At 34.9% G+C, this 24,322-nt stretch overlaps 1 protein-coding gene across 2 annotated transcripts in view; it reads right to left on the bottom strand.

Moving 5' to 3' along the window:
• Positions 1-2,875: 2,875 nt before the first annotated feature.
• Positions 2,876-24,322, bottom strand: part of LOC120771509 (F-box/LRR-repeat protein 20) — a 123,239-nt gene continuing 101,792 nt past the window's right edge. For both annotated transcript variants that reach the window (XM_040099564.1, XM_040099565.1), the window contains exons 3-9: positions 14,754-14,837; positions 14,589-14,683; positions 14,340-14,517; positions 5,267-5,455; positions 4,905-5,198; positions 4,597-4,809; positions 2,876-3,289 (exon numbers count right to left, since the gene is read on the bottom strand). In XM_040099564.1, coding sequence (XP_039955498.1) covers positions 3,182-3,289; positions 4,597-4,809; positions 4,905-5,198; positions 5,267-5,455; positions 14,340-14,517; positions 14,589-14,683; positions 14,754-14,837 — 1,161 coding nt within the window. In that variant the 3' untranslated portion in view covers positions 2,876-3,181. The remainder of the gene's footprint in view (positions 3,290-4,596; positions 4,810-4,904; positions 5,199-5,266; positions 5,456-14,339; positions 14,518-14,588; positions 14,684-14,753; positions 14,838-24,322) is intronic.

Genomic DNA, 24,322 nt, shown 5'->3' on the forward strand with positions numbered 1-24,322 from the left:
TTAAACAATTTAATTAAATATTTTCGAGAAATTATCGAAATTTATAAGAACTTAACTATCTAGTAGCTTTGAAGACGAAGTTATATGCGTGAAATCTAAAACAAAACATTTTCTTGTTATAAATATTTCACAACAATTAAAGTCAGCACTTTTGTGTTTCCAATTAATTTAAGTTGAAAAGTTAAAATAAATTAATGAAAATGAAAATTTAATGTGCCTCAACATGATCAGCAATAATTTATGAAAATATAAATAATATTTTAAAGAAAAAAAATTATTAAAAAAAATCAAATTTATAAAAAAAGTATAAGATTCATACAGACATAGTTTTTTCAGCGTTAAACTAAATTTCCTAGCAGCAAACAAGTTGTGTTCTACTACATATCTATGCGTCTGTCTCAAAAATGAGCGATTTTCAAACTGCTTCTATCCTAAATGTATGCAACGTCATACAATTTCTTAATGCAGTACAAAGCAATACATATGCATGTATGTACAGTTGCGGTCAAAATAATAGTAGTGCTACTACTGCACATAGTTAAAAAATTCATAAAAAATATTTATTTGTGTCCAAGATTTACAAAAAGGTAAGTAATGCATTTTTTGATGTATTTTCATAAATTTTTGTGATAATCTGATAAAGATCGTTCAGCTATGGGACGAGGAAAGCACTGCACTGCTGAACAGCGCAACCTTATCAAAAAACTAATTTCAAACGGGAAAACTTACAAAGAAGTTGAAGAAAATATCGGCTGTTCACCGACAATGATTTCAAACGAGTTAAAATATAAATCCCAACCTGAAACACGTGGACGGCCACCCGCAATGACCGCTAAATTAGTCAATCGTGTGGTTAGATACTCGAAAAGTAATCCTTTGGCACCTGCAATTGATATCAAGAGTGACTTGCAGCTGGAAGCAAGTGTGGAAACTATCCGTAGACGTATGCGGGAACAGGACTTAGCAGCTCATGGCCCAAGAAAAGTGCCGTTACTGACTAAGAAGGATGTAGCGCAAAGGCTTAAGCTTGCGAACGATCACTTGGAATGGCCCCTTAAGAAATGGAGAAATATTTTGTGGACAGATGAATCCAAAATCGTGCTGCATGGTGCAAGAGGATCTCGCCAATATATCAGACGACCCGCTAGTTCCGAATACAACCCGAAATATACAACTAAAACTATTAAACATGGAGGGTCAAGTATTATGATTTGGATAAAAGAAATCATGGATCGTACTGTGTATATTCGAATTATGGAGGAAATCATGCTCCCTTTTGCCAGCGAAGAAATGCCACTACTTTGGGTCTTCCAGCAGGAATGGCCTGCACAGTCTCCAGACCTCAATCCAATAGAGAATTTGTGGTGCGATGTGAAAAAGGCAGTTTCTGTTGCTAATCCAACAAATAATAATCAGCTTTGGGAAACAGTGGAGCGGGCATGGAAATCGATACCAAAGGAACGATGTGAACATCTCGTTAATTCAATGCATCGCCGATGTGTAGCTGTAATATCGAACAAAGGATACGCAACTAAATACTAATTATTTTATAATTAATTTTCTTATTATTTTCAATTTAAATCAGTTGAAAAGAAGAACTAATTGAAATATATTTTTGTTAAATAAAATCACACTACTATTTTTTTGACCGTCCACATGCATAAGGTCGTATGAAATAATTTTTTTATAACGTTGTAATGAATTTTTTCCTAAGTTTTGTTTTATGATTTTATTGTTAAGAGTGGTTGTTCCTTAAAATAAAAACAACGAAAGTATTTAAATGAAAACATTCTACTTGGGCACTACTATTATTTTGACCGCAGCTGTAGATGATGCTGCACCCGCTTAACTGCAAAGTGGCAAGCGTTTTTGACTTGCAGCGCAATGGGCGCAACGCCATGCAGCCGTACACATGCATATGTGTGTATGTTTGCATGTACAACTGCATGTACTATAAGTGATTTTTAATTTGTTATTTACATATTTATGCTCCAAGATGAGGAGCACCGTTAAAATTTATATATGTTTTCATATATTACTATATTATTTCCATATGTTTGTATGTATGTATGTGCATTTTCGCAACTTTCGTATGTATAAAAAATAAAATATTATCGTATGCATAGTATGTATGTATGTATGTACATATAAATGTGTGTGTGTATATATAAAATCTCGCTTTCGACTAAAACATGTAACAGAAAAATTAAAATTTACATTGAGGAACAACAACAAAAGACAAATTATAATTCTCAGTATGCATGTGCATGTGTATAATTACAGGCAAAATCGCATAAAATCACAAAACAATTTCCCCACATCACCAAACTCCAGCCGTATCTTCTATAACTTCTCATTACTGATTTCGCACGCTCTATATGTACAACTACATATTGCTTCTGCTCTAATACTCGAATTTTCGTCTGCACAAAAACATTAAAAAAATTGCTGTATGTATATGTGTAAAATGGTAATTGCCAAGCGTTATACGCAAAAAAGCCTTTTAATTAATTTCATTAATTTTTCCTGGTTTTCGCTTGTCAACTTAAGTGCTTCCTAGAATTTCAATCAATTAAATACATACATGTGTTTATTAAGATTTTTTTTTGGTTCGCTTTAAACGTTTAGTCTTGATTTTGTTTAATTTCGCTTTGTGCATTTTTTATTTTGATTTTAGAATTTCGTTAAAAAATCTTTTGTCACTTCTAATTTATGTAAATATGTATATACATACATATATGTATGTGTAGTGTGTGTGTATGTCGTGCCTTATCACTTCTTAAAATCAAATAATGTATATATTTGCAAGCCTTGCTTCGTTTTTTTCTGCCTTTTGCCTTTTTTGTCTGCACAAAATATTGAAATTTGTCTGAGCTTAAGAATTTCTCTCACATTAGTAGTTATGTATTTACATACAATTTTCGTGCAATTTTGCTCGTGTTTGTTGTTATAGTATTATAATTGTTGTTGTTGTTGCCGTTTTCATACATATACATGTTGTCATTTTGTTGTTTTTGGTTATTTTTCAAAAAACATAGTAAATCATCGAGAAGAGATACATGAGTGTTAGCGATGTCATAATGATCGTCAAAACAATTAGAAATGTACTAGTAAATATATACAAACATCAGTCAGTAGGGCCCTTGCACAAGAATTTCCTGGCGAAGCCGATGGCCGAATCTCAGAGAATCTCACAACAGCGACAATACCGTGGGCGATGTCCAGTGGTAACTGGTGGCGGTGTAACTGGTGCGAAATAGGCGTGTACCTTAATATTTGGTAGATGATTCTGTAAAAAATTACAACAACAATAATAATTAAAATTAAATGAATTAAATTAATTTGATCACTCAGTTTAAACTAGTATGCTTAGAAAATTTCGCCTATTTTAAAAGTAAGATATATCGACAAATCGATAAATATTTCTTTTATGTTGGTGTGAAATTTGATCTCATTATCTCATGTCAATTATTGTGTATTCACCAGCTGACCCGAATGATTTGTCTGTCGATTTTTATATATTGTGTCAATGGACTCATGGCACGTTCCCCAAAGCGTATTTTTAAGCTAAAACAGAAAAAGTAGCAGGGACCCAAATCAGGCGAATGTGGTGGCTGGGCGAGGACTGCCATTTCGTGTTTAGCCAAAAACTCAGGCACCATCACACTTCAATGTGACAGTGCAAGATGAGCAAGTTAGGGATTTAGTCCAACGAGACTCAGCTGAGTTTCTTAAATGTCTAGAAGAGCCAAAGGCATATAAATTTACTCTTCATAGGGTCTAATTGTTCTGGCTAGTTCGTCGGCTTGACTGTTAACAGAAATATCACTATGACCTGGAACCTATTGCAGGTTTATCGTAAAATATTATCTAAAATCTACTAAGAGATGAAGGCATTTTTGCTTATTTTTTATGCAACCCTAATAGCCATGACGAACGGCAGCGTTAATACCGATTAAGTGCACTCTTAGTCAGATCTAAATTTATATGTTGGTAACAGACAGCAGTAATGCGAGTTAGTGAACTGCTGACTGACATTTTAATCAATTTCAATCAGTTCCATTTCCTCGTGAAGTATGCGTTTGAACTCCTTTTTGTTATTCCATCTCATGTTAAAACAATGATAATAATTTTGATTTAACATAAATACGCTAAGTAGTAAAGTTACTTAATTTTTTTTCAATTCGTCTTTTGCTGTTTACAATTTCAATTATTTTTGCAAAACAAGTGTCAGTATTGGCTATTTTTCATTCACAATAGAATACAGCAGCACATTTTTAGCAATATTGCCAACGAAATGCCACTAACTTCTTAAAATTTTGAGAGCTATGTTGGAAGTTAGCCCATCTGTTAAGGCCAAAAGACACTTTAGTAATTTCAAATCCACTTAAATTAAATTGCTGTGAGCACGCTCTTTGTCAGAACAAGAAGCATTTCTTTAATTGTATATTTAGTATTTTAATAACTTTTGATCCTGAGCAGTCCTATACCTGAATTTTTCATTCAGAATGCCGGATATTAGAATATTTAGTTAGTCCTCATGAAATCACCATCCCCAACACTTCATTAAATGTCCAAATCGGATTTTGTACATACCTTTAATTTTCGTATTGCTGCTCTCGATATCATTTGGCAGTCGAATAGCTCGATTCTTTGTAAATTGTGACAAGATACTAAATGCTCTAATGTACGATCGGTGATTAATGGACAATTATCCAATTCGAGGACGGATAAACTCTCAGCTGCACAACTACCAGCCGCCAGCTGACGTATTCCATCGTCAGTGATAAGCTCACAATGCGACAAAGTCTGTACGAATAACAAAAAAAAAAAGAACAGGAATATAAGACAATACATAGAAAATCTAATCTTCAGAAATGGCGCCTCTTGCAGCGCATGCCTACCAGTTTCTCTAAACTGGGACAACCGGTTGCCAAATGCGCCAACGTTAAATCGGTTATCTGATTGCACTCCTCCAAGTCCATACGTTCCAAGTATTTGCAATTCTTGCCCAAGGCCTGGAAACCGATATCGGTGAAATTACGACAGCCAGATGCTTCAAGCGTATTCAGCAATGGATTATTCTGTGAGAGAGCCATTAGCGAGAGATCGGAGAGTTCGACGCATTTCGAAACGCAAAGCTTTTGTAATTTAGGACAGTTGGCGGCGATCTGTCGTATCGAGGCATCGGTGACTGTCTGTGGAAAGAAAATAGGAATTTGCTGTAATTTCTGGCATTGTTGTTGTATTATATATTGTTATATACCTCACAGCTGTGTAAATTGAGCACCATTAGGTCGTGACAGAATTTAGCCAGGCAGGTGATGGCATTGTCATTGACTTGTTTACAACCTTTGCTGCAGAATTTGCGCAGCTTTTTGCAGCCGCGCGCCAAGGCCTCAACGCCATTCTCTGAGATTAAATGACACCATGAAATGTTGATTTCAAGTAAGTTCTGTAAAAGCGAGAAAATGAAGAGAATATTTGTCAATAAAGTGAATAATTACGGAGATGATGAGTATTGAGAGAATATTTAGATAGGTTAGGTTCAAAAATATCGGAGTAACAGTCCTTTTCTAGGCGATATTCCAAGTTAGCTTTTAATATTAAAAATATGTTGAGTATAATCAATATATTTCGAAAAAAAAAATTATAGTCAACTGCAAGGTTGGATTTTCGAAAAAGTCCACTTTGACAGTTTGTGTGCGGCGGAATTTTTAACCTTACAGTCTATTGGACAATGTCTAGTAAGAACTCATACGATTCCGACAAGATGAGCTTTGCTAATGGCACTACGTTCTACTCTAGGTCAGAAGGATCTCGCAGTCTTGCAGAGGCTGGTCGTCATCCTGCGCCTACCCTACCATAGGTCCAGTTCTAGAACGGAATATGACAATGGGAAAGCAAGTCCCATTGCGACGTGAGCGGGAAGCCCATCGGTTAAGCAGTTTTCAGGCATTCTAGCATCTACCCATCCGAGAAGAAGCTCACTAAGCTCACTACGCCTCTTCTCCATCGAATTCTCCTTGTCCACATTTGTATCGACAAGAAGATAGATATGAGCATCGTTTTACACATTTTAGGTTAAAATTTTAAAGTAAATACTCAAGGACATACATATTGATTCCCTACGTAAAGCGACTTGACTCGGATTTTCATCGGACAGAGGCTGCTATTTCGGCGACATAACCCTATTTTAATCGATAAAAAAATAATATAAATCAATTTATTGTATTGTATTTTTAATGCATATTTTTGTTAGTAAAGTAACTCCTCCAAGTGGATCATATTCCTATGATTCTAGCCTCGACCGAACACGTATCATAATAGGAAAACCTAAGCTAAGAGGACATTCCGGGTTTCCTTTCGAAACGATAAAGTCAACATCACAAATATTTCCGAAGAACAACACAAACTAAACTGCTCATTGAGACACTACCAACGAAGACTCGAAGGCTTCAAATGACAATAGAAACGGTATAACCAAAGCAGAGCCGAACATAAATACGTACAAGGAGGTCGTTACTAAGAGTACACTATTCACTACTAGCGATAATAGATAAGGCTTTTCCGCGATAGTTTCCCAGTTCCCGCGAAGGTCAGGTTTACGTAAGCGGTACAAATCTGCTTTTTTATCCGATCGAAGAATCGGTCGACACGGCAGCATTCCTTAAAATTATTGCAGAAATATTCTCAGCCGCTACGGCAACAACATCAACAATTTCCTTTCCGTTTTCAGTAGTATATTGTTTTTGTTGTAGCTGCAGTAAAGTGTCCTGAACTAATTTGGAGGATTGGTGCCGACTTGACAGTCCTTAGTCGTATAAAAATCTGGGTCCGTTCCGGTTACTTAAAACCGACTTCTGTTGTTCTTGTAATGGTTATCTAGTCCCCGTTAGGGTGGTAAGCTTCAGATAAGTTGTCATCGACGTCAGAAAGCGCGCTGCTTCGACGGTGTCAGACTATAGGGAGTGGAGTGTCAGATATGTAGGGTTAGCTGGGCATGCAAAGAAGTGGTTAGAGTCATGCGGACATATGCATGCTGGACATATGTATATTTGATATGTCGGCGTCGATTTTGGATAAGTGGGAATTTAACCCGCTACAATATCTAGAACGATTCTGTGCAAGGGTTACTTTCAATTTTCGCGGCAACTCAAGTTCGTCGTCTGTAAAGGGAAATTCCCACGACAGCCGGCACTACTTTACCGGAATTAACCAGGTTTTTATTCGGGCAAGTACTTGAAATCGATTAAAATGCGATTTTACATCGATTTGTATCGATTTTCCGTTATGTTATGTAATATTAGCTTTAGTACCGGTATAGTAGTACTTTCCCTTCCCTCATCATATTTCTTTTTTTTTTTCTAAAATATTACACCCAAAAGTATACAATGACTCGGCTAAATAGCTCGAGCAAGCAACGGAAATCAGCTGTTTTCACACAGTCACAGTTTGCAGCAAGATAAACCAGAAAATGAATGACAGGGAAAGAGAGCGTGACAATTAAATGCAATATGAGGAAATTGCCGACCAGCGGCAACACAATCGCATATAAGTAAATGCAGTAAAGTCCATTATTGATCCCAACAAATGCATGTCTATTTCACTGCAAAGCAGGGTGTATTACAAGACACGCGCGGATATCGAAAAACCAATTGAGCTGGTCGCCAATAACGCTGCCAGCTATACCCTACCCCTCTACACCACGCCAACCACATTTTTGTTGTCACCATGAGTGGGAGCATTGGAATGCATTTGTTTAGTTGGTTGTTGGCTCGGCGCGAAGAGTGGTCGCTTAGCCTGTTGGCCTTGAACACTCCGCAGCCAACGAAGGGAAGGTAGGTGAAAGCGACAGTGGACGAAGCGCAGAGGAAGATTGCCATGCAGCGGGATGACTATATACGTATATGTATACGTATGTATGCATTATAATAATAACAACAATAACAATAACAAAATATCCAAGAATAGCAACAACTGTTGATATGCAAGGCATTTATTCACAATAGAAAGCATTTACAAAAGAAAAAGTAGGCGGAAAATGATATAAAAGGAAGCACACAAAAAAGGAGGAAGGAAATACGTACTATCCATTCGCATGCAAAACCATACATATGTACATGTACATACATAGAAATGAATGCACACATTAATATTTATAAACGTTTGTAGGTACATATGTATGTATGCTGCCATGAAAGTGAAAATCTTTTCATAACCAAGAAGCACACACCGAAACATACACATATACCACATAAAGAGGCACATACACAAAAGTATACATATTCCATGAATGACACTTATGTATATAACGGGACCATGGCTATGGCAAATGTGGGGCAACTATATATAAACCAATGGAAGCAGCCATTCATACATACTTATAGAGATATATACATAAATACATATGGACATACATACTGACATACAAACATATGTATATATTTCTGTACATATACATATGTGCTTATCTACACATTATGTGCCCAAGCAGCCTGCGCGAAGGACATTGAGATGGCGCTGTTCCGAAATGTTGGCTCCTCTTTGTGTGCGCGCCTTGTCTTATGACACAGCCTACTGCAATGCCAAGAACTACAGCGTGTAACCCCAGTTGATTGCATTATAAAATGCATATATTCATTGATGGGTAGAGTCATGAGCATGTATGTAAGTATGCGAAAAAAAGAAACATAAAAGAAATAACAGCAAATATTTGTATTGTTGAAGAAGTTCGAAATGGAAGCGAGAAAAATTTTCATTGCCTACATTTAGGCGTTTGGCATAGCTGAATTGGTTGGTTGTGAGTCTAATAGCATGCCATATTATTAAAAATATGGTATACATATGTATGTAATCTCTTCTGACATTTTTCAGTGAAATGTTGATCACCATTTATAGGAAATTGAATGGTTGGTCAGAATTTTATTATTATTACACGGAGATCGAAATGAGTGTATATTGAATATTTTAAATCTGAAATTTGAAAAAAAAAAAATTCTAATATGTACTATACTTTATATTGTATATTATATAGGATACTTTTTAAAACTCTTTTCTTTTTATTTATCTCTAATATTATATTAAAATAGTCTGTACATAAATATTATATATATATATATTACAAATGCATATTTTTATATACATCTATATATAACATATATATGCTAATATAGATCTAAGTAAATTTTACTTTTTCATTACTTATTGCTGAACTACATACAAACATATAACCAACATACATACATACTATGGACATATGTATGCATCTATGTACTGCAGCTCAAAAGTGGGCCAATGCAATGAGAACAGCGTTATATATATCTTCTATGCATCTGTATAGATGTATGCATGAATGCATGCTCTACGTAATACACTTGAACTACATATAAACCGCTCTGGCCGTATGGTTTGCATGTGCAAGGCCATTTTGTAGAGCTTCAACCAAAATTTGAGGCATATACCATGTATATACGTAAATTGTATATGTATATACGATTTCGCCAGATTATATGTATATATATCAACAATGCACAAATGTATTTAAATTCGCGCAACCAAAAAAAAATCTGAAAGATACAAAATAAAATTCATAAGAAAAAGCCAGAATAACATATAATACTTTATAACCATCCGATTTCATACGATTTAGATCACATACAAGTATGTACTAACGGGTGATCCAGGTAAAGTTACATTTTTCAATAGCCTTTTTTACAGATCAAGCACGAATCGTATCAAGCTGTCATGTTATTTTTGTTTAGTATTGTCTGGCATTTCATCCTGGAAAGACTTACGCCTGAACAACGTTTACAAATCGTTCAACTTTATTACGAAAATTTACGTTCTGTAAAGAATGTGTTTCGGGCTTCGTGCAACTCGGACTGACGTATGGGTCGACTTGGCACCTTTTACGTGGAGACCTTAAATTGAAAGAGAATAAAATATATGTAGCTTGTTCAAGAACTGAAGGCGCTCGACCTTCTCAAGCAACATCGCTTCGCTCTATGGGCTTTTGAGATCCGACGTTGGGGCGAAGAACGACATGAAGAGATTTAAGAGCTGCCTTTTGATTTAGAAAAAACAACGGTTTGGGGTGGTTTGTGGGCTGGTGGAATCATCGGGCCATATTTCTTCAAAAATGATGTCGGTGAGAACGTAAGCATCAAAAGCGACCGTTATAGCGCCATGATAACTGAATATTTGATGCCTGAAATTGAAGCTCGTAATCTCGGCGACGTTTGGTTTCACCAAGAAGGAGCCAATTCCCACACATCGCATCAATATAAAAATTTGAAACGACGATTTTTGGAGATGTTTAAGCGTAATAAAACTCGAGTTTTTGCTTCTTTATGTGACAATGGATGAAATATGGCCACATCATTTCACTTTGAAGTCCAATCCGCAGTCACCCGAGTGACTGCACCCGATGAACTGGCTCCAAAGCGTAGAAAAACGCAAGAATCGGCTGGGCAATGTTATGGTGTCTGTATCTTGGAATGCGCACAGAATCACTTTTATTGAATACCTTACAAAAGAAGATATCCAACAACGACTAAAAATTATTAAAATTTACTACCGAAATTCGAAGTCAGTGGCCTCAACTTTAAGAGTAAATCAGTGTATCATGATTAAAATGAATCTAAGAGAGTCATGTGAAAAATTGGATACATCTGGCCGTTATGGTGCAATTTTCCCCAACCACTCTGAAAGTAAATAAGGTGGCATATTTCACAAAGACACTATTAGTGCAAGGTTTTACAAGGTGTGTTCCAAAAGCAAACAGGAACAGCAAGTGTCGACTGGTGCGTTAGAATCTGCTATCTTTATCGATTGTCCAGTGAGACATTTTCATGACATTTCATAGATTGGAAGTGAAGTTATTGCGTTTTAAGTGTCAATATGTTTGTGTTATTGGTGCGAAAATGAGCTTCGAATAAAGAGCCAACATTAAATTTTGTTTTAAAATTGGTAAAACTTTTACCGAAACGTTTCAGTTGATGAAACAAGTTTATGGCGATGGTTGCCTATCCCATAGCAGAGTGCACGAGTGGTTTCAATGTTTTCAAAGTGGTCGTGAGGACATAAATGACGATCAACATGTGGGCCAATCAAAATCCGTTATCACCGGAAACTCCATCGAAACTGTGCGTGAATTCATCAAAAATCAGCCGAAGTCATTGAAATTCATGGAAATGGAATTGAACATCTCCAAAACATCGACTTATCGCATTTTGACCGAACATTTGGGCTTACGAAAGGTGTGCGCAATTGCTCAGAATCCAACATTCGAAGGACGATTATTTGACCAAAAATCACATTATAACCATTAACCACTCCCCGCATTCACCTGATATGGCACCGTGCGTCTTAGTTCTTTTCGGAAAAATGCATTTGCCCATGAAAGGAAAGCGTTATGCAGACGTAGAGGCCATTCAAAAGGCTTGCACCGGCATACTGGCGGCCATACCTGCCAACGAGATAATACAATCGTTCGACATGCTTTTGGACTATCAGGACCATTTAATAACAATAATCAAATCAAGCCTTTAATAAAAGAAAATAATTAAAAAAAATACTTTTCTATATATAGAAGACGACCAATCCAGAACTCATTCTACATATATTTTCGCTCATGTCACACGCACACATACGCAGAAGCTGACATAATTTAAGCTAATGGCAATCAACTTACTCTACCGCCTTACTAGAGACGACAGTAAGCCAAAAAAAAGTCCAACATTTTGAGAACAATTTAAAAACCCCACAAGTTACAACCACGCCAACAGCCAGCAAAATTTTAAAACATGAAACACCCATACAAATGCAAATATGTAAATATTTACACGTGTACATATGCATATGCATATATTCAAACACATGCCGCAACATGGCATGAACATGAACTCACTGCGTGAAAGGCGTAGGCAGAGAAGTACAACCAAAATAGCAACACACAACAACAACAAAAACAGAACACACGCTATACATACATGTGTAGGCAAAAAAGTTATGCTGCAGCAGCTGAGTGTGGGGTTGAAAAAATAAAAATAGCCAAAGCGCCTTAAAGTAGGCCAAAAATTTTATATGTATGTCTACGGTGGTATGCCAAAAGTCTGAGAATGCGAAATGCAGAGCCTATGTAGCAACATAGCTGAATATCATATACGTGTGTGTGTGTAAATGCATGTGTGCGAATTCTTGTGTGCATTTTGGAGAAATGCCTACGAAGCCAGTGGCACTGCTGACAGTGTGAAATAACCAAATAAGTAACTATGTATGTGTATATACTTACATATTTGTATATACATATACATACATATATATGTATGTATGCCAAGCACTAATGTGTGGAGGTTAAAAGTGTCGAAAAAACTTTAAATGAATGAGCATTTGCCTTTATGCAAATGTGTGTGTTCGCGTATATGTATTCACGCGTGTATATGGCTTAGTGCACTCTTCTTGCCCTAAATTTATTTGTTTATTACGAAACAGAATGGGCAAGGACATGGAAGCAAATTTGTACATAAACAGAGAGAACTGTGTGGAGCGCAGGTTTTGGCGAGAGAGAGAGCATTAGGAAAGAAGAGCACAGAGCTCGTTTTTTTGAGAGTAAAATTGTGAAAGGCGAAATATTTGACACAATAAAGTGAGTTTCTCGGATTAGTGTAGGCCTAACAGTGCGCGCTCTTTAGATATCCTTGTCAACAAGGGTGAAGAATTTCGCAGCGCTTGCAGAAATGCAGCTCTCTGTTGTTGTTGTAATATAAGCGACTTCACAACCAATTTTAGCAGTGCTTAGCCTTAGTTGAGGGAATCGTGATTTGGTGTGGGAGCGTTTAAAGTGCTCATTGAATGAAAATACTAAAATTAGCAGGTTCTTGAAACGGTAAATTTAGCATTGGTAAAGAGAGAGCGCAACAAAACGCAGGGAGCATGGCTTAACTCTCACTCTTGGACCGCGAAATTTAATTGTTTAATCAATGAATGTCAGCAAAGACAAGGCGAAAATAAAATGCAAATTTATGTACATATATATGTAGTATACATATATGTGCATATTTATGCAGCTTATGAATGAAAAGTCGAAGAAATAAAATTTGTCAGAAGATGCAAATATAAGCTCTTTAGTATAAGCTTTTTAGAATTGATGAAATAAAATTGAAGTACTTGTTAAATTTCATTTTTATCTACGACAAATATTTGATGAAGCATAACAACGGATATTAATAACGGGTGATCCAAGTAGATGTACTTTTTTCAATATTCATTTATTTAATTTAAATTTTTTTGACACATCACGCATGAAAGGCCTTCCTTTACAACTTAAGCTTTAATACGAAAGTTCACGTTCGCGCTTCGCTCAACTTATGGTCAACATAATCGGCCTACTGAGAATTCTATTCGCGACACCATCACCCATGCATTACTCAATAATATTCAACCGAATAAACGACGTCCAGCACGCAGTGAAGAAAATATAGCAGCCGTAGTTGAGAGTGTACACGAAGATCATAGAGTCGATTTGGCGCCGTCCGCAGCAACTCGGACTGACGTATGGACCGACTTGGCGCATTATACATCGAGATCTTAAATTGGAAGCGTACAAGATACAGTTTTTGCAAGAACTGAAGCCGCCCGACCTCCCCAAGCGACATCGCTTCGCTCTTTGCCTTCTTGAAAAGTTCCAAGAAGATCCAACGTTTTCGAGCCAAATTTTGTTCAGCGATGAAGCCCATTTCTGGCTCTGTGATTATGTAAACAAGCAAAATTTTCTGCCATTTCATCCCGAAAAAAACACGGTTCGGTGAGGTTTGTGGGCCGGTGGAATCATCGGTCCATATTTCTTCAAAAATATTGGCGGTAAGAACGTAACAGTCATTGAAGACCATTACCGGACTATGGTAACCGACTATTTGATGCCTGAAATTGAAGCTCGTGATCTCGGGGACATCACGCCACAGACGGCGCCACTTCCCACACATCGTATCAATCAATTGATTTATTGAGAGAACACTTCGGTGAGCAGATAATTTCACGTTTTGAGTCACCAAAATCGTGTGATATCACACTGTTAGACGTTTTCCTGTGAGGATATGTAAAGTCTAAAGTCTATGCGGACAATCCCACTTTGATTCAGGCCTTGGAGCAAAACATAACGCACATCATTCGCCATTTGCCGTCATTCGGCAAACTTTTGAAAGAAATAATTTTCATAATTAAATTTGAATTTTCTGTGTTTTCCTTAAAAAAAATAGGGAACCTTAAAAGGGATCATCTTTTAAATGCATATATTACGCACTTAACAAAATGGAAACTTAATTTAGTCAGATACTTACCGGACAACCATCCGATATATATTTTAAACTATCATCGGTTATATTAGAGCACGATTGCAAATTGATTGCTGCTAATCGTACACAGTTTTTGCTTATTGACTGTGTCGATATATCGGTGATCTTCTTGCATTCGGATAAGTCCAAGTTTTCTATGTTGGGGCAGTGAAATGCTAATGTTCTGCAAAAGTATAATAGAAATGTATTAGAAAATGTTTGTGGAAAATAATACAAAAAATATTTCTTCAATACCTTATTGATTTATCAACAACTGATTGACAGCCGCGCAATGACAGGAATTTCAAAAAGCCACCACATCGTTGGGATATATTTTCAATAACTGGACCCTGTGATAAAGAATTGAAATTGATTTAACTTATAGGTTAGAATTGAAGTTTCTACACGATATTTACTCACCTCGATGTCACGTTGAAAATCAAACAAATTGATTTTCTGCCAACTTGATCCATCCAAGGCCAACACATTCCAATATTTGCAGACCTGTAAATAAAATAAAAATAATTTAGTAAATTTTAAATATATTTAGCAACGAAAATGCCTAAATTATTATTACATAAAAAATGTTAACTATGAATTCAAATAAATATGAAAAAACCAGTACCAAATCTTTATATGTAGTATATGGTACTATATATGTACATACTTGTATACTTTATAAGATCTCTGACGTTTCATTTTGCGTGCTATAAGAAACGTGGTGGACTCAATATACCAAGGGTATAAAAAGCACCAGTTGAGGATTAAGAAAGCTTAGAATTAAAAATATTTTTTGGCAGAATTGGCATCAGTTAAAAACTAAATGTATCCAAACGATTTGAGAAATTATTACTTTGATAAGATTAGAAAATTTGAGACTTCAGCCAATGCGATGAGCAAACCAATCTTATCATTATGATCTTATCCGCCAAAAAATATATGAAAAAAATACTCAATACGATTATTACTAATCACACACATGCTCATGAAGTACATATTCAACAAAAAAGAATAAAAATAGTACTTTGTCTTTTCTAGTAATACAAAAATCTCAATTCAGAACAATTTAGAAATTAATCTTTAATCTATTAATGGACGCAATGTCCAATCTAACTAAATAGAGTGAAAATACCACTGTTATTATTTTTTTGCTGATAATTTTTTGTTTGCTCGTTTGTTTGCTTGTCACAATTCCAAGTTCATTGTCAAGGACCAAATCTAGAACGAATTTTTTCGCTGCCCGCTGAAATTCACACGCACAAGAACACACGCACGCGACTAGGCAAACAAAGAAATGAATACCATGTGTAGATTTGTATGTATGTATGTAGGCATGTCTACGAGCTATTCAACTTGAACTTGGAAATTGTGCTTAGACGTTATCTACCAATTTCTAATATACGAATATACCTCCGTTTTATACAATATATACTATGTATATTATATATATGTTTGTATGTCAGAATAATCTTGCCAATTTCGACGTCAATTGAATGTAGGGCAAACTGAATATTTAGTTATTAATTAAAATTATACATATATTCGCGATAAGAGTATGTAGTGTGCGCTGAGTTAAACTTTAGATATCTGGATAAAACTTGGTACGGGTTCTTTGGACCTAAAAGAGAGTTAGTGATGAAAAAAGATCGGAGTCGTTTTTTTAAACAATAGTTTTAAGATAACTGTTTTACGACTATTTCATAACGTTGCCAAAAAAGGAGACAAGCAAAGTTGTTTATAGATGCAGTACTGAGTAGTTATTGGATAACATTTTTAGAAGCTTATTAATGGTTAAAATTATTTTTATTATGCAGAGAATAGTACATCCAAATGATCCAAATGAAGTCGTAGATCGCTCTAAGGCGAATTCCGTGAAGGCCGTCTAGAATCAAAAAATTTGTTCACGTTGGATCCCACACAATTTGTTGATCGCTCAAAAAAGGCTCGTGTCGATTGGTCGATAGATACATATGTATGTTAAAAAAAATACGATCACGATGCTTTGAAACATGTCCATGACAACTTGACAGATGACGAATGACCCAATTATGGTATAAGAATGAGCCCGAAAGTATGTAGCAGTCGGCAGTTTCTAACAAAAGTTGTTCGCGCACGAAGCACTTTCAAGCAAATGGTTGCTGTTGTTTTCTGGAACAACTGGACAGAACAGTATGGTAAATTCTGAGTGGTACATAACCATTTGTTTGCCAGTTGTCTTTCAAGAAATCAAGCCGAAGACGGATTACTCTTCACCATGACAATGCAAGCTCTGATACCGCGTGTGAAACAACTGCATTTTTGAGCACTTAAAACATCGATTTGGTGAGTTATCCACCGTGTGGTCCTGATTTGGCACCGAGTGGCTTATTTTTATTTCAGTACGTAAAAAATATCCTAAAAGGTCAACATTTTTTGACAACTGAAGAACGGGTTGATGCATGTTTTGGAGATACCTCAATCGGAGCGGCAAAATGAGAATTGGTTCAAACTTGTAGAGCCTCAGTGTATAGGTCTTAATGTAGATTTCGAAAAACAATTGTCGATGATTAATGAATTGTTTTTGTTCTCTAATCATGAAATATACATACATATGTATCGAATAAGTACTACGTTCGGAACTTATCCATACACGGTAAATGGGGCCAACTATAAAAGTATATAAATTTAAGTCAAAAGCAAAAGGAATGAAGTGATCAACATTTGGTTTTGTTATGGAATTTATGAACACGGATTTTACGAAAATCAAATGACAATAACTAGGTAGCAGCTCGATAGCTTCAGTTCTTGATATCATCAACAACAGTCTCCACGAGTTTAAGCATTGCTTGGACTTATGGTACGTCTGTATATAAAGATTTTCCACAGCTTACAGAAATTAAATGCTAAAAATACCGGTTGACAGCTGGTATGAGAACTTTCCTTTTCTAAATTCTAGCCATCTTAAAAAACTGTGTATATATGTATATTCGTCAAGATTTGTTTCGTTGTTAGGAATAATGGTGTGTCTGTGGTTCAAAAAAGTCGACTTTTACCACATTATATTATATAGAATTATTTGGTGGCACAAACATTGTCCGAATTTTCTAATGGGACATATGTAGGTACATACATACATCTGCAAGTCTAATATGTATACCAAACAACCAAATTCTAAAGAATTCTTGTAAAAAATATTCAAGCAATTCTAAAATAACGATATTCTCCGTACTAAACTTGCCGATAGCGGGAATATATTTCTGTGGCAATATTACATCTTAACCCCACTTCCGTTTGTGAGGGCAACCTAAGTTACCAAGGCCAATTTATTCGAGTTTTAATGGTAATAAAGAACCCTACTTTATTCCACATAAACCACTTACCTTTCTTAACTAAAGAAGACTTACGCTTCTTTCTGATATTTCTAATTACTCTTATATGTATAATCTATTATATTAATAATTTGTTTAAAAATAAATATTAGGTGATTACTAAAACCAAATATTATGCAATTATTTGATCAAAATAAAAATGTTTGCCTTACGTGCAGGCATGACCTTAGATTCAAGTGTGCGTCAGAGATATGAGAATTTACGTATTAGCGAAAGCACGTTTTAAGAAAGTGATTTCATTTGATAATCATAGAAGTGCATAAATTAACTTTTTAATGCATTTTTTTCTTAAATATTGAGAAAATACTAAACAGAAAAGCCAAGTCATAAATGTTTTATGATTAGATTTCAAGGGCAAAGGGAAAGTCAAAGAGCCGGCAACTATTTACAAGGTCCGTTCCAAAGTAAACAGAACTAAAAAAAACAGAACAAATGGTTTTTTCGGCAAAATCAATTTATTTTATTCAAAATAGTCTCCTTCTGCTTCAATACAGCTTTTTTCACGGTCCAAAAGCATGTCGAACGAGTGCTTTAGCTCGTTGGCCGGTATGGCTGCCCGTATGCCGGTGCAAGCCTTTTGAATGATCTCTACGTTTGCATAACGCTTTCCTTTCATGGGCAAATGTATATTTCCGAAAAGGAAGAAGTCGCATGGTGCCATATCAGGTGAATGCGGGGAGTGGTTAATGGTTAAAATGTGGTTTTTGGTCATATAATCGGTCACAAGCGTCGATCGATGAGTGCAATTTTTGGTCGTCAGTCAATTTGTGCGGAACAAACCGTGCACACACCTTTCGTAAGCCCAAATGTTCGGTCAAAATCCGATAAATCGATGTTTTAGAGATGTTCAATTCATTTCCATGAATTTCAATGATGATTTCGGCTGATTTTTGATGAATCTACACACAGTTTCGATGGAGTTTCCGGTGATCACGGATTTTGATTGGGTCACACGTTGGTCGTCATTTATGTCCCCAGGACCACTTTGAAAACGTTGAAACCACTCGTGCACTTTGCTACGGGATAGGCAATCATCGCCATAAACTTGTTTCATTAATTGAAACGTTTCGGTAAAAGTTTTACCAATTTTAAAACAAAATTTAATGTTGGCTCTTTGTTCGAAGCTCATTTTCGCACCGATAACACAAACATATTGACACTTAAAACGCAATAATTTCACTTCCAATAGATGAAATGTCATGAAATTCTCACTAGACGAAATATAGATTGCCAGGGGGCGCTAGATTTAAAAAGTCCTGTTTACTTTGGAACACACCTTATATATTTAAAATTTTTGAATACTTTTTGCAAATATTTTATAGCACGAAATTGTTGCTAAAAAATACGGTGCATGCCAAAGCTGAAGGAAAGGAAAAAACGAATTATAAATAAAATTGTTCTTAGAACAGATTAATCTATAAAATAGATACATAAGTTGCCAACGGAACATGTACACCTTGTTTCGCACTCGAATGAAAATTCAAGTACAGAGAGTGGCGAAACGAACAAACTACTGGTATAACTCAAATATACTGTGAGCGTCAAAAATAAATAAACAGCAGTTTTATCAATATTAAAGTGTTTATAACAACGCAGTCTTTAATGCAACAATAAAAAGTTGTATTACAGAATTCAAGGCTTATATTATAAGAGTTTAACTTCGTATAAATAATAAACAAAAACTAAACACAGCCAAAAATAGTTCACATAAACTAAAAATACTCTCGTTTTTTCGCGTCAAAAAAAGTAAACAGAGTTCTGTAAAGTTAAAATCTATGTACGTAAACTAAATTAATATTCATTCTAGTATTTTGTTTACTTTTCTTTAGACTTCTAGACATCACTTACTCTTCTGGGCATGTATTCTGCATTTTTTTTTCTAAATTCTGGGGAGATTTTGCTCCATTCTTCAATCAAAGCCTTATTTAGATCGTCCTTGCTTGAAATGTCCTTCTGCCTGATTTTTCGGTCAAGGTGCTCCTACAGAAGCTCGATATTATTAATGCCTGGGGTCTGAGGAGGGTTATCCAGAGTTTTGGTATTTGATATAACAGCCAATCACTAACAAATTTGGACAGTTTCCTAATAGGCCTAATTTTTCAATGCTTTGAGCAACATTTTTTTTTTTTTAATGTTGAAATAATCCAATGTGTTAATCGTGGGCTCAATAAAAACCAAATACGCAACATCAGATGCTGCCATACAGCCCCAGACCATAAGCGATCCTCCACCGTGCTTTACGGTGTGGGTAACACACTTATCAGTAAAGGCTTTATTTTTGGATCTCCAAATTTTGGGAGACTTTTTCGATTCAAATATTTCGAATTTGCTGTATAAAAATGTCTGCATAAAAAATGTTTTCCCAGAAATTTTCAGCCTGATTTATATACTTTTTTGAAAATTTCAAGTTCATCTGTTATTCGTCTTTGATGTATAGGCCATTCGGCGTGGTACTCGTCCATGCAAACCGCTTTTGTGCAAAGTTCTCCTGATTGTACTGGCATTTACTGGTTTACCCGATGTCAAAGGATATTTGGCGCTTCCCGGAAATAAGTATTAAAACAAGCAACCGTAATTTCTATTGTTTACTTTTTTTGACGCGAAAAAACGAGAGTATTTTTTCTTTAAGCGAATTATTTTTGACTGTGTTTAATTTTTGTTTATTATTTATACTAAGTTAAACTCTTATAATATGTATGTATAAGCCTTGAATTCTGTAATACAACTTTTTATTGTTGCATTAAAGACTGCGTTGTTATAAACACTTTAATATTGATAGAGCTGCTGTTTACTTATTTTTGACGCTCACAGTAAATAAAACCGAACTTTAAAAAATATCAGGGGATACTCTTAAATTGATTTCAAATGGATAATCTGGATGTTTCCAGCGAAAGAGTACGACTTTACGCTCAAACATAACGGGAAAAAGAAGTGCAACAGGTTACCTACTGATAACTGCTATATAGACCAAACCACCTTTGGCCTACCAATGAAACAACATAGAATATTTAAATAAAAATATGGCTTATACTGTTCGAAATAGTCACCATCAATCAATGATTTTTTTATTACTGACCTCAAAGTTTTCGTTACCGCTAGGAGACTTTTAAAACAATGGTTTGTTTCTAACTCGACTTCCTTATTTGAGTAAAATCTTGCTCAGAGCGAAACAGTCGCTGGCGGTCAGTTTAACAGATGCGGCGTTTGGCTAGTCTATAGCGTAGTTCCTCCAATTTATTGATCATATTCCGCAAAAGAACTCACTTCATACTTAAATAATTTAATAATTTTTATTTTTTCCAACATCATAACAATTAAAATGTTGAAATAATTGAAATTACCTAAAAATAACTTGAAATATAATTTATTTTCGAAAAATCATTGCTTTGCAAATTTTCGCATTTTTCGCATGTTCTAGGATCAAAGGTGCCAGACAATAAAAGCGAGCAATAATGAATAATTATGATTAACGCAGTCAGCAACAAAGTGCGCTCGCCTCAGCTGCGCTATCACGATGTGGCGCTTCGTATAACGGTAAACCTCTGACCCAGCATTTAAACAAAATAGAAACGCTACAAATTGAGGGCAATCAACTGAGTTAAATAAAAGTGAAAATAAAAAATAAGCTACGGAGTAATGATTATTTTTGGTGAAATACAAATGAAAATAAAATCGTAAAAAGTATGCAGCAACGGAATGGAATTGTGGCGACAACAGATGCCCCTGTCGGAGTGCAATTACTAGGGAGACCAACAGCGCACACGATCGCCAGTGGTTGAAAATATTAAATAACACTCACTGCTGTATAGATGGAGGTAACTATGTACGTTAAGGTGGGCCAAAAAATAGTTTTTCTTTTTTTTCTTAGTTACCATGAATCATCTCATCCGACATGACAAAAAACAAGTTCTGGTAAGACCTTAGCTCTTAATATTAATATTAAGAGGTGCCTCATCGATATTTTCGACTTTCCATTTAAATAACACAGGAATTTTTTTTTATTTTTTTGGATGTTTAATGTACACAAACAAATAATTGGTAAGCGAAAATCATCACTTGTTCTTATAGGAAATTTACCGATCTACAAAAATGGTCCAGAACATTTTTTGGCTGCGTCAACTCATTCAAAGTTATTCGTAGTTAAAGTCCAACAGAAAATTATAAAAAATGATTTCCACAATTTTTCATCTGATATTACAAATTAATGGCTAATAAACATAACAAATCATATTTTTTCGATTTATCTCATTTTTATTTAATTAATTTATAAAAGAAATTTATGCAATCGAGTCATGCTGAACTTAATTGTTAATTTTCATTACTATTTTTGTATTTTACCGCTTAAGCCATTCAAGTTTGCGCCAATCTCTCCAACTTTGTTTATGTATTTAGTAACAGTAAAGTGAAATGTTTTAATATTGCAAGTTTTTGCTGTTATCTAAAAATGAGCTGCAAACCTGTCAATACAGGTCAGTTATCAATGAGATATAAGCTAATTATTTCAATAATAAATACTGTATGTTTGTTTTAATTTTTAGGAATTCATCATGGGTCTTGTGCTGAATTAGAAAAAGCTTTGAATCAAGAGTTGATCAACAGGTTTGTCAACCAAGAGATGACTATAAAAAACTACTGGAGATATCGCTGATTTTTTTGGGGGAAAAGACAAAACCGAACTTTACGTTTAAATATCCAGGTCCAGTTCATCATGCTCGTTGGATGGCGAAAGCCATTTATTCGTAAAAAATGTTTCTCTTTAGAGAAGAATTTAAACTAACTAACAACTAACGAAAATTCAATGGCTTACGTGAAGTTTGTATTTTTCTCGTTAAAATTTATTTAAAAGCTTGGTACACTGCTCCATCTGCGATTCTGGCACCATACAATGACCATTCATGCAAGACTTAGTTGAGTATAAAACTGTGAATAGCTCCGTATCAAAGCAGCTTGTTCAAAAATGAAAAATCACCTGTGGTATTTGAGTGAACAGTTGGCCATTATTTCTCTTTTTGATGATAATGTGCCTCTACCCATAAAAACGGGAAATGATTCAAGCTTTGAATAATAAAGAAATATTTCAAACATTCGATTTACCTACTGACTTCATTGACAAAAATGTGGAATCTTGGTCACAGGATGAAAGCTATCCAGAGAATCAGGAATTTTTTAAGCGTCTGAGCGTGGTCAATGATGTAGCAGAAAGAGGTGTTGCTTTAATAGAGGAGTACAACAAATGTCTTACTAAAAATGAAGAAGGATTGCAATATTTATTGCAAGTTGTTAAAAATCACCGACAAAAATTTCCCGATTGTAACAAAAAAACTTTACTTTAATTTTGAAATAATCAATCGAAAAATTACTGACAAAAGGCTCTTATTAATTTACATTTCCCGGGAGTAAGGAGCAAATAGGACACATTATTTTTTCAGGCAACGTTAATGTTTCTAAGTCACTCACACAGAGGAGAGTTCAAAGTTTATGTTTAAATTAAGTGCTTAAAAAATTGATTTTACTAAACGATTATCGATATTTTGTGAAAATTCCATGGTTACATCGCTAAACACACGATAAGTTTTACGAAAAATATGATTTGTTATGTTTATTAGCCATTAATTTGTAATATAAGATGAAAAATTGTGGAAATCATTTTTTATAATTTTCTGTTGGACTTTAACTTCGAATAACTTTGAATGAGTTGACTCAGCTCAAAAATGTTCGAGACCTTTTTTGTAGATCGGTAAATTTCTTATAAGAATAAGTGTTGATTCTCGCTTACCAATTATTTGTTTGTGTACATTAAAAATCCAAACAAAATAAAACAAAATTTCCTGTGTTATTTAAATGGGAAATCGAAAATATCGATGAGGCACCTCTTAATATTAATATTAAGAGCTAAGGTCTTACCAGAACTTGTTTTTTGTCATGTCGGATGAGATTTTCATGGTAACCAAGAAAAAAAATAAAAACTATTTTTGGCCCACCTTAATGTGCATATGTATGTATATATTTATTTATACACCAGCATATATGGCAACCTAAGTTAATACAGGGTGACTGAATTTTAGTTTTGAACTTGATGCCTCAAAAAGTCGAAAATATCACCTTCCAGTTAGAATACTGTTGGGAAATAATGTTGTAGTAATAAGAATCACAAACATAAATTTATAATGTTTAAGAGGGGTTGCCACCTGTTAGAAAATTTTAACAAAAAATAGAAAACGTAGAAATGTTGGGAAATAATGTTGTAATAAGTACCTCAAAAATAAATATTTCATATTTAAGAAGGGTTGCCACGTGTTTGATAATTTTAACAAAAAATAGAAATCATAAAGAAACTATAATATATGGTCATACAATTGTAGATATTTCAGAAAAAGAAATTATATGATACTTTTAGCAGCGTTGCCATCTTTTAACAAATTTTATTCATTAAAATTTGTAACATAAACGAATTATAACAATGTACGCATACCGTTAAACGAGTTTTAAAGATTTTTGCAAGAATGATAGAATACAAGATTACGACGACCGCCATTACGAAACGTCATAGTTACGTGTTGAGAAAAACAAGAGTGAAAAACTGTCAAATGGCTTGCAAATTGTAAACAGAAAAGTAAACAC

The sequence above is a fragment of the Bactrocera tryoni genome, chromosome 3 (genome assembly GCF_016617805.1).
Source record: "Bactrocera tryoni isolate S06 chromosome 3, CSIRO_BtryS06_freeze2, whole genome shotgun sequence".
NCBI lineage: Eukaryota > Metazoa > Arthropoda > Insecta > Diptera > Tephritidae > Bactrocera > Bactrocera tryoni.